Genomic DNA, 12,329 nt, shown 5'->3' on the forward strand with positions numbered 1-12,329 from the left:
TGGTTTTTTGCAGTCAGGACATTCAGAACTAATAAGTTCAAAATTTCCATGTATCTAGGCAGCTCATGTATTTCCATGTATCTAGGCAGCGCTTTGAGTATTGCTCCTATTACTATTGGTACAACCACTGATTTCTTCCTCTATAGCCACTCGACTTCAGTTTGAAAATCACAATATTTTGTTATTTTTTTCTAGTTGTTTCTCTTCAATTCGTGCATCACCTGGTATTGCAATACCAATGAACCAGACTTTCCTCTTTTCCACAATAGTGATGTCTGTCTGTTTGGATCCAAAAGTCCACAGGATCTTGATTTGCTCGTTTTCAAGAATTTTGACAATTTGGTGTTCCCAGTAATTTTTGCTGCATTTGAACCTTCTGGCAAGGTTTCCAATGTATGATTTTGGCAACTTGATCGTGACATTGTAGATAATCAATCTGTGAGATTTTGCTGTAGCCACTGATAAGGTGATCCATTGTTTCATCTTTCTCGTTGCATAAACGACATTTGCTGTCGTTGTTGACATGTTGAATTTTTGCTCTCATGGAATTGGTCTGCAAAGCTTTATATCTACTTTTCCTTTAATGTTCTTCAGATATTGACTTTGCATAGGCTTGTTTTTCCAGTTACAAATCCGATGGTCAATTGTTTCCTTTTGATATTCTGCTTTCAATCTCATTGTTTTCAAGAGGTTTCTCTTGTTACACCTTCATCAGAGGCTCCTTCCTTTTTTATGTAGTCATTTAAGCCATGTTTTCTCCTTCCACAGTTAGTTTCACCTGTAAAAGTCCTCTGCCACCCTGAGATCTTGGCAAGTGCAATCGATCAACATCACTTTTGGGTGCAGAGCATGGTGCATGGTCATTAGTTTTCTTGTCTTTCGATCCAAGTTATCAAGTTCTTTCTTCCTCTTCCTCTTCCTCTTCCTCTTCCTCTTCCTCTTCCTCTTCTTCTTCTTCTTCTTCTTCTTCTTCTTCTTCTTCTTCTTCTTCTTCTTCTTCTTCTTCTTCTTCTTCTTCATCGCACAGCCAGATGTTCAGACTGGATTTGGCATTTTTGTATACCTATCGAGTTCTTACCAAGGACTTGGGATAGGCAGATGTAGATGTTTGATGGTGTTACAGATACCATTGCAAGATGGAAGCTGTACCCAGTAAAGCCGCCTTTTGCAATTGACTGATAGTGAATTTGTCAATGCCAATGGTGTCCAAGTGGTGGTCCAGTTGTTTTGGGATTGTACCCAAGGTGCCTATTACTATTAGTTCTACCCTTGCTTGCCTTTGCCAGGCGTTCTATTTCTATTTGTAGATCTTTGTATTTTGTGATCTTCTCCAGTTCTTTCTCTTCTATTCTGCTATCTCTAGGCATTGCCATGTCCAATATCCAGACTCTTTTGTCTTTCTTATCAACAATTGTTAAGTCTGGAGTGTTACGTGGCAGGTGCCTGTCTGTTTGAATTCTAAAGTCCCAGAACAATTTAACTTCTTCATTTTCTATGAATTTCTCTATTTTATGGTCCCATCAGTTCTTGCTTTCAGGCAAATGATATTTCTTACAGATCTTCCAATGTACCATTGTTGCTACTTTGTCATGCCATTGTTTGTAGTCAATCTGCCTATTCCTGTCTTCTCAATTCTGTCTTTGTATGCATCATCATCATCATCATCACTACTCTGCTAGTGGCTTTCTGTATTTATAAAACATATAAACTATGAGTAAAACTGTAACTGTGCTATTTTCTCCCCAAGCTATATCAATTCACAAAAAACTTTACTATTTCTGAATGTAAAAATGACATCCCTTTAAATTTGTTAATAATGAAAAGTGCTTAATCTCTACATTTCACTTAGAAGATAGAATGTATTAACTGCTATATGATGTACTTTCAAAAATGGATTATTAGCTATTCTTAGTTGTTAACAATCCTAGAGGCAACTCTAACAACCCTAGGGGCAACCTGAAATCTGTATAGTATTCAGTACTATCTGTTTAAGACAGCAATTATTATCTAACACTCTATTTTATGGATATGATCAAATCAAGACTTTGTGCATTCAACAAACCTAGTTTTTTCCCTTAACACCCCTCTCTCGCAGTGTTTTGTGTAATTAGCCTTTTGAATAGCTCTAACAATTTGCCACATTTTGTTGCATTCTGTTTGCTTCCAATAAAAGTATTGTTCAACTATAGTTTCAAAAGGAATCTTTTCACCTTTTTGAAATAAAAAACATATATATGCCATACTCTCTACTCTTACTTGCTTAGGAAATGTTACATGAAATTAAACTGGACTCCTATTGGTTATAAATGACATCACTGTCTAGTCAGCTTCATGCTTCTGTTTTCTCTTTAACATTGAAAAGTCTATGGCTCCCTCTGCTGGATTTTAATTTTTTCCCCTTTGGAAACAGCTTTAAAGATTATTTATAGCAGAGGAGTACTTCAAACCATAGGCTCCTAATTTTCTCTCTCTCTCAATCTGTGAATCTTAGCTACATATTTGGTATGTGCCAATTGGTTCCTTCCTCCAGTCAATGTCACCATGGTAATAACAGACTACAAGCTAACAAATGCTATAGTTCAGTTTAAGTCCCAATCATCAAAATCAGATCCACACATGGATGGAATGGGATGCACTGAAAATTCATGTATTTTCAATTCAGCCGTAACACCTACAAATTTATGGCTTGACGTGGATTAAAAAGTGTGTTCTAGTTCTTAAAATCCCAATAGGATTAAATATATACTGAAATATATATAGACACCATGAAGAGGGGAAGATGGAAGAGGCAGCACTGGTCTAGTTACGAACTTTCTTCCATGTTGCTACATTCTGAGCCCATCAGAGAGGAAGCAGTCTTCCACTGTGAGAAAATGGCACTTGCTGAACTTGATAATATGACTTGGTCAACTTGATAATAAAGAAAATATTGTGTGGATTAGTTTTTTATGATCTTCTGTTCTATTTTTGTTTTTGTACAGTGTTTTTTAGGGACTGCAATTTAAATTGCGAACATGTGGATAGAGATTACCTTTTTTGTGCACTGTTCTTTGATGCTTTTCAGGAGGATAAAAATGTTTTAGGAAAAAAATCAATTAGTCATAAACTCTAAAAAAATATGCTTTTCAAAATTCCTTGGCACATGTTTAGAAGCAGTGGTATAATATGAAGATAAATTTTGTGTAAACTGATCTGTTTCAATTGAGAAAGTACAAAATAAAACATTTCAATGCTAATTAAGTAAAAAAAAATAGTCTAGTGACAGAATTATAGTTAATGGAGATTAGACAAAAATACCTTTCTGCTGGAAAAGTGAGCATGCTTGCCCAACTTCTTATTAAGAACCTCCAAGAATATTTCATCTGTGACTTTTCCAACATTCATGCACGCATCATCCAAATTGGCTATAATTCCCTTATGTTGCTGCTCCACAAGATCAACAATAATCTGGTTGTTGAAGTAGTCAATCTACAGAATATTTGAGCACAAATATTAAAGAAAACTCCATGAGGAAAAGTACACTGCGCTACTAGAATCAGTAATACAAAAGGAAATGAGAAGGTATCCGTTTAAATTTCCTTCAGATGCAGTTCCTACTTTGGAATGCAATGAGATTTATTCTAAATTCATATACAATATTTGAGACAGATTTAAGCCAAGCTGTTCAAATTCTACAGCAACAGTTTGAAACTGATTTCTAAATCTAGAGAATTCTGAAGAATAAAGAAGTATTGATAAAGCATTTTCTGTGGTTGAGATGGGAAATGTATATTCTAAGTTTTACCTGCTTTTTTGAACTTTATACCAATAACATAAAAGGTTATTCCTTCAAAGTTCTGAGAGCAGTCTCAGAATCTTGGGAAAAATTATTAAATATGCGGAGTCCCTGCGGACATCTGTACTAGGATATATTTTTTTCTATGTACTGAAACTGTTGTGAAATGTATCATATCCCAGAGATTTAAGGGAAGATATCATCAGTATATGGGTACATTTTTTCCAGCTTGTGTAAGTATGGGTATCCTGAACCAGCATGTGTCCATGAGAATAAGGATCACCTGGATGTTACTGTTTAACTAAAGCTAGATGCACTTGCAATCTTTTTGAAGAAGCAACTACATTATATAGGACTGTTCCTTGCTCAACCATGGTTTAATGATAATCATTATTGGAATACACCAAAGTGAACTGGGTGATAACCTATTCTTTTCTTGGTTAGACTATTATAATACATTCTACATGGAACATTCCATGAAAACCCATTAGAAGTTATAGTATACAAAATATTCATTTTGCTTGTATTTTATTCATGCTCAAGATTCTACATAGCTAACAATTCCAATATGTAATGCTTCCAAATACATGCAATTCCAGATACAAGTAAAAATGAAGATCAAGAAAGATAAAACCAAAAAGTATAAATGACATGTGCATATGGTCCTCACCTTCAATTATAATACACTCTCTTCAAGTTGGAACAGATAAATCTTCACAATTTTCCTAAAGCCTAAGAGAGATGAAGCTGATTGAACCTCTGCCAGGAAGAAGTTCAAAGGAAATAGGCAGCTAGGTATTAAAAATGCCCATTTCCAAGGCCCCATTAGATAACAATCCAATAGGGATGGGATCTGGAAGGAGTTGATCCCATTTAATTTGGTGGACAGGGAGATGAACATTTGTATATCCATGAATACATGGCTGCAGGAGCAGAGGGTGTTTTCAAAGATCATAGTCTAATGTACTATTGCTATTGTGGCTGCCTTGGCTATTGGTCTGCTTCCAGGCGTAACTCAGAGTGCCGATTGTAACCATGCCTTGGGATCAAAGTATTTAAAAGATTATTTCTGTAAGGACTCCCTTAGCCTATATAACAGCTAAAAAAAGTCTTCCTTTCTAACCCTTTCCCCAAATCCAGTTATAACAGAAATAGTTTTTTTCTTGAAAACCATCCCCATTTTCTTTACCTTCTTAACTGGGTAAAATTTGTCTGCTTTCAATTCTCAGTTTTAGGCATGAAAGCCTGATCTTTTCCTTCAAGGCTTTTGCAGGCTTTATTAACTGGTTTTCTAGAGACTGTGATCTTTAGATTTGATATTTTAAACAAGCCTATTGGATTCCCCCCCCCATGTGATACTGAATTTTAAATCTTAATTTGGGGGTGGGGTAACCACCGAGCCTTTCTGAGCAGACCATGTAAATCCACTCACATGTTTCCAAGGAATCCCCTCTCGCTGATATTCTTCCTGTTCTTGCCTCAAAACAAGTTGAATGAAGAGCTGTTGCAGCTTCTCATTGCAGTAGTTAATGCAGAACTGTTCAAAACTATAAAAAAGGAAAAACCAGTAAATAATGTCGTAAATCCTCCTGTGAACCCAATGTATGTTTGATTGCCTGTTTCACCTGTTATTGTCAAAGATCTCAAAGCCGTAGATATCAAGAACTCCGATCACTGTGTTTCTGCCGTGAACAGCGCTGTTGTGGTCTTTCACTGCAATCTCATCATTGATGTGCATCACGATCCAGCAGAAAAGGCGCTCATATATTGCCTACAAACCGAAGTACATCAGCCAATTTTATTTCCTGATTTAGAACCCAGATTTAATTTAAGTCTGTATTTTTATGTTAGGTCACTGTAGCCTTATAAAAGATAACTGGGAATCATCCAGTTCTAACCTACCACTGCAGCAGTAAAAATCTTACGTGAGTTAAACAAAAAAGCTGCAAACAAAGCTGTTCTTTTGTTGTAGCATTATTAAAATTGCAATGGGGTAATTTTCAGGGCATTTAACAGGTCAGTCAGTTCCAGATTCTTCCTCCACCAACGTCTTAACTTCACTGATGATATACAATGTGTTTCACTGGAAAGTAGCTACAAATGTTTGCAATCCGATCTCCCTGCACACCAGTAATGCACTTGCCTTCTCATATCCCATCTCACAATTTCTCATAATATGATTTTTATATCATCCATAAACTTTGGTAATTCCAAAGACTTCATAAATTCCCAGATAATTTCAAAGATAAGTGGCAATTCAGACAAACTTCAAACAATACTTTGATTTCTGGTCACAAGAAATAAGGCACCTGATGATGGATCACAGACAGAATATTTTTGATAACTGGAGAGAATGTCACCTTTTTCCTTTCTTATATAAATTGTTCATGAGTTACAAGTGATTAACAGAAAAACATGGACAGACAAATCAGGCCAATACTAATAATTTATGTGTGGATTTATCTGCGTGGCTACTTTTGAACTTTTTGAATCAGTCATATTAACTTCAACTTAAAAATGAAGATATCATAAACCAAAAAGGTAGACTTCACACTGAAAGGATGGAATCTATATTCACCTTTGCAAATGCATTTTTGCCATAAGTGGCTTCTTGCTCTGTGTGTTGCTTATCAATGATATCACGACCAGTAGCTACAGTTCGAAAAAGCAGGGCCTTCTCTACCATATCAGCTTTAGTTGAGAGCAGATCGGCAACAACAGATACTAGCTTGCCATTTTCAATCACTGGTGTTTCCCCATCCACAGAAAATTTCAAGTTGCCCTGGAGAAAATATGAAAGAAGCTTGTTCATTTCCTCATCAACTTCAGCATCAAGCTCAATTTAGACACTGCATCGGCTTGAAAACTCTGGCTATTTCCTTGATTCAACTCAAACTAGGATAATAGCTATTCCATAGCCATCTTAACTAAAGCATTTCTTGCTAGGGAACCAAATTCCTGATACATCGTGTCACTGACAATATTAGGAAAGTTACACCTTACTTATTAAAATTAAGAAAAGAACATGTCCACTAAAGCAGGGCTTTTCAACCAGTGGTACGGGTACCACCTGTGGTACATTGGCACCTGGCAGGTGGTACGCGACCATCCTAGAAAAGTGGTAGCGGGGGAGGGGAATGAGCTGAACCGGTGGCAGCACCGCACAAGCCTGAGCGAGAGATGGCTGGAACTGCAGGGCTGTCAGGGCTCAGCGGAAGCGCCAGGATCCGCGCTAGGCTCCAGCTGGAGCTCGGCGCTGATCCTGGCGCTTCTGCTGAGCCCTGAAGAAGCACCAATCAGCTGGAAGGTTGCAGCATCTCCTGGGTCTTGTGATTTACATTCAGATGCTTGGCAACTGATTCATATTTATGACAGTCACAGTGTCCCAGGGTCATGTGAAGTGACCAAAACATGCTGCAACCACCCAGCAGACAGGGGGAATAAAAATCAAACACCCCCCCACCCCACCCCTGCTGCCAATCCTCAACAGAAATGCTCACAACAATGAAAACCTCGGATAGGAGGAAGAGCGCCGCCGGGCGGGCAGGCAGGTGTCTTGCTCGGCTGTGGCTTGGGGGGCACTTTTTCAGTGCCATTGTAACTTCGAACAGTCACTAAGTGAACTGTTGTAAATCGAGGACTACCTGTAGTTTATCACTTTTTTCCTTTTTATTTTTTTGGTCATCAAGTTTTTGATACTGTGCTAGGCGATTGGTGATACTCGGATATTGCCATATCCTAAAAGTGGTACAATGGGTGAAAAGATTGAAAAGCCCTGCACTAAAGAACATTGGAGGTTTCAGTAAGTCATCCCTGACTCACAAAAACAACTAGACCAGAAAATCTGTGATTAAATGATGCAGAGGTTAAGTGAGGCACCACTTGACCACAAGTGATTTTACAATCTTTTTTGCTGTGGTCATTTATGTGAATCACTGAGGTTGTTAACTGAGATAACACAGAATGACAACTTGTAACATTCTCTGATGGCTTCCCCAATGGCTTTGCTTGTAGGAAGCCGGCTGGGAAGGCTGCAACTGTTATAAATGTGAGCTGATCGCCAAGTGCCCAGATTATAATCATGTTATTGTGTGGATGGTGTGATGGTTGTAAGTGTAAGTTGTCAGCGACGTTGTAACTTGGAACCATTGCTAAACAAACAATTGTAAGTCAAGGAGTACCTGTTATTTTTTTAACCATGGAAACCTGATTCATTCTATTAGCTTGCCTATCTTTATAAATAAACCTGAAACCTGAATATCAACTATCTCTAGTATATTTAAACAGAATTAAAGTCTCTCATCAAAAGGAATGTGCATGTATAGATGCAAAATGTAACTATTACTCTCTTGTTCCTGATGTTCCTCATGTAACCTTACAACATACATTTCTTTCCAGAAGTCTAATAGCAGAGAGAACCATTTACCAAATGCAGAATGGCAGCAAGGATTTTGTACACTGTTTGAACCTCTTCCGGTCTAAACCCAATCACTTTCATTGCATCAGCAACAGCTTTGAAATCTGCACTGTCATTAATGGCACACTGAAAAAGAAACAAACAAAACATGAAATCACTCTCTTGCCTCAGCACTAAGAATGAGATATTAGGCAGGGAAAAATGAGACACTCATCTCTAGGAATATTTCAACCTAAACAAAGAATAAAGTATTAGAATAGTACTAGTAATTATGTGAACGTTATTATGTGAACTAGCTAGTAGGAAAAAGAAAAGCAGAAGAGAAAGTCTATTTAATTTATTAAAATATTCATAATGAATCCAAATAATAAAGAAAAATTAGGGGTTGATGGCGGAGGTTGGAGGAAAACAAGGAAAAAAGGATTAAATCACAGTTGAAAAATAAAATATCTCAGTTGAATATTTGAATTAGACTGTTTTTCCAAATAAAAAAGTGGCAAGGAGAATTTTAAACCAATTTGGCCAAATTTGGAAACTGTTTTTGTTATTGTTATCAAGGAGCAAAAAAGAACATAGCAGAGAATTCCAAATAAAAATAGGTAACTTTATAGAATACAAGTAAGGTAATATAAGATACAATACAGGTAGTCCTTGACTTATGACCAGAATTGAAACCAACATTTCTGTTGCTAAGTGAGATATTTAAGTGATTTTTGCCCTATTTTATGACCTTTCTTGCCACAGTTGTTAAGTGAATCTGGTTTCCCCATTGATTTTGCTTGTCGGAAGGTTGCAAAAGGTGGTCACATGACCTTGGGACACTGAAACCATCATAAATATGAGCCAGTTATCAACTGTCATGGGGATGCTGCAATGGTCATAAATGTGAAAAAGGGTCAGAAGTCACTTTTTTCAGTGATGTTGTAACTTTGAACAGTCACTAAATGAAGTGTTGTTAGTCAAGGACTACCTGTAATATCCAGAGCATTTTTACATATCCTATTCAAATCCACATTCATAGTTATGATTAGATAATGCACGACCCTTTTCAGAGATATTTCCTTACCAGATCCCTCAATGACTTCAACAGTGACAGAGCTTCTAATGCAATGCTTTAACTGGAAAAAGCTGGGATACAGTCAGAGATTTATTTGTCTTGAAATTAGCCCACATTGAACTGTATAGCACATTCAAACATCGGCACAGGAAATGTTCTATGACATTTTGCATTATGTCACAAACTGTTTTATGATATAAAATGTTTTATAAAATTTGACAAATTTCAATTACACTGGAGTCAAGAGTCCCAATTTTGGACACGTTGTGTATATTAGCCCATTTGAGATATACTGGTTCAAAAGATGCCCTATGGTGCAACATTTTAAAGATTACAGGAATCAGAGTTTTAGTAATAATGTAACAAAATTATACAATAAAACATTTCAGCCTGTTTTGCTATTAAATTAGCCATAAATTTTGCTATTAAAATGTGGCATTGGAATTACTGAATGAGATTATGTATTTTAGTTTCTTCATCTAAAAGAAATCAGATACTGTAAAAGATTCCTCAGAATGCCCTGGAAAGTTTGCTAAAGATGTAATTGTCTTTGTGTATTTTAAATGTTTTAGCTCTTAAAATTATTATATTTCACCCTCTGAATCCTGGTCTGGGACCTTAATAAAAAATTGAATTGATTTGGTAGTTGATCAACTAAAATTGGAAATGTAAGAGAACATTCATTTTTTTAGAAGTTTTTAAGCTGGCCAATCAAAATTACTTGTAAGCATTGGATATGTTAAAATGATATTAGAAAATAAATACATTCAGAACTCCAAATGTACAGACTGATAAGAAATAGAATAGTTTACCATGTAACAGTGTCAAAGAAAAAGATGATTCTTCCTCACCTTTGGTTGTGCTCCAACACTAACATAGCTATATGCAGATAAATCTTTATGCAGATACAAAGATCGCAGAAGCTGCTCAGAGCCTCCTTGAAGAAGCTAAAAAGATAAGAATCAATTACTTAAATCAATTGTAGTGATAAAGGAGAATAGTGGTAGCTCAGGGTTGAAATGATGGTCCTTGTGCTCTCTAAGCTTGATTTTTTCCTTGCAGATGTTTTATTATCCAAACTAAATAACATCATCAGTCCTAGTCACTAGCACTGATGATGTTACCTAGTTTGGGTACTGAAACATCTGCAAGGAAGCTACCAATCCCAGAGAGCACCAAACACCCCTTAAACCAATTGTCTTTTTGGTGCTATGTATTATTAATATTATTACCACCTAAAATACTTTGTCTTGATAGGATAATCCAGGGCTTTTCAACCTTTTCACCCACTTTTAGTGGTACAACCTTTGTACCACTTTTAGGATATGGCAATATCTGAGTACCACCAATCGCCTAGCACAGTATCAAAAACTTGATGACCCCCCCCCAAAAAAGGAAAAAAGTGATAAACTACAGGTAGTCCTCGACTTACAACAGTTCACTTAGTGACTGTTCGAAGTTACAATGGCACTGAAAAAAGTGCCCCCCAAGCCACAGCCGAGCAAGACACCTGCCTGCCCGGTGGCGCTCTTCCTCGTGTCTGAGGTTTTCATTGTTGTGAGCATTTCTGTTGAGGATTGGCAGCAGGGGTGGGGGGGTTGTTTGGTTTTTATTCCCCCGTCTGCTGGATGGTTGTAGCAGGTTTTGGTCACTTCACATGACCCTGGGACACTGTGACCGTCATAAATATGAATCAGTTGCCAAGCATCTGAATGTAAATCACAAGACTCTGGAGATGCTGCAACATTCCAGCTGATCAGTGCTTCTTCTGGGCTCAGCCGAGCTCCAGCAGGAGCCTGGCACGGATCCTGGTGCTTCCGCTGAGCCCTGACAGCCCTGCAGCTCGTCATCTCTCGCTCAGGCTTGTGCAGTGCTGCCACTGGTTCAGCTCATTCCCCTCCCCCGCTACCACTTTTCTAGGATGGTCGCATACCACCTGCCAGGTGCCAATGTACCACAGGTGGTACCCATATCACTGGTTGAAAAGCCCTGGGACAATCCATCTCAAGCATACAGTATTAACAGATATTCAATAGTGAGGGCAAGCATTGCAACAGCTGCTCCTTTATTAGTCACTCCAGATAATTTAGATTCTCTCTTACATAAGGTTATTTTGGGGGAGGAAAAAGTATATGGTTCCAGTGGCATTCAACCCCAATTATGTACTGATACTTTATCTGTCTTTAGGATCTTCCTTCTGGAATCTCAGCTAAGGGGTACCCTTCATTTAAAGAGTGTTGTTTCTTCTTCCCTCTTCTTTCATCCTGTTATAAGTGATGCAGCTTTTAATGGAGCTGTCTTAAACTATTAAATATTCAAGAACTCATGGTTTCTTCAGGATTAGAAAACTTTCTCCTGGGTCAGAATGGCTAGTATCCCAAAATATTTAAACTGTTTCATCTAAACCAAAATATTGGGAGGGGGGGTGTCTATCCTGAAAGGACATTGAAATCTGACTCTTCTTTCACTAGAGCATAATGGGAAGTGAGCTCAGCTTTTATTTATTATTATTATTATTGATCATCACACAATCAGTCAGATGTTCAGACTGGATTTGGCATTTTTGTCTACCTATTGAGTCCTTACCAAGGACCTGGGATAGGCAGATCTGGATGTTTGAACTGATGGTATTACAGATATCGTCGCAGGATGGAAGTTGTTCCTAGTAATGCCGCCTTTTGCAATTGATTGATGGCAAATTTGTCAATGCCAATGGTGTCCAAGTGATGCTCCAATTGTTTTGGGATTGTACCCAAGGCGCCTATTACTATTGGTACTACCCTTGTTTGCCTTTGCCATAATCGTTCTATTTCTATTTGTAGGTCTTTATATTTTGTGATCTTCTCCACTTCTTTCTCTTCTATTCTGCTGTCTCCAGGCTCTGCCATGTCTACTATCCAGACTTTTTTGTCTTTCTTATTGACAATTGTTAAGTCCGGGATGTTATGTGGCAGGTGCCTGTCTGTTTGAATTCTAAAGTCCCAGAGCAATTTAACATTTTCATTTTCTATGACTTTCTCTATTTTACGGTCCCATCAATTCATGCTTGCAGGCAAATGATATTTCTTGCAGATCTTCCA

General features: G+C 37.5%; 1 protein-coding gene across 1 annotated transcript in view; it reads right to left on the reverse strand.

The window, feature by feature from the left end:
- Positions 1 to 12,329, reverse strand: part of LOC107286289 (unconventional myosin-Id) — a 68,208-nt gene that overhangs the window by 41,288 nt on the left and 14,591 nt on the right. The window contains exons 9-14 of the mRNA XM_015814639.1: positions 10,101 to 10,196; positions 8,202 to 8,318; positions 6,354 to 6,557; positions 5,401 to 5,546; positions 5,208 to 5,322; positions 3,298 to 3,468 (exon numbers count right to left, since the gene is read on the reverse strand). Of these exons, the coding sequence (XP_015670125.1) occupies positions 3,298 to 3,468; positions 5,208 to 5,322; positions 5,401 to 5,546; positions 6,354 to 6,557; positions 8,202 to 8,318; positions 10,101 to 10,196 (849 nt within the window). The remainder of the gene's footprint in view (positions 1 to 3,297; positions 3,469 to 5,207; positions 5,323 to 5,400; positions 5,547 to 6,353; positions 6,558 to 8,201; positions 8,319 to 10,100; positions 10,197 to 12,329) is intronic.

Source organism: Protobothrops mucrosquamatus, unplaced genomic scaffold (assembly GCF_001527695.2).
Source record: "Protobothrops mucrosquamatus isolate PMUCROS unplaced genomic scaffold, P.Mucros_1.0 scaffold269, whole genome shotgun sequence".
Taxonomy (NCBI): Eukaryota; Metazoa; Chordata; class Lepidosauria; order Squamata; family Viperidae; genus Protobothrops; species Protobothrops mucrosquamatus.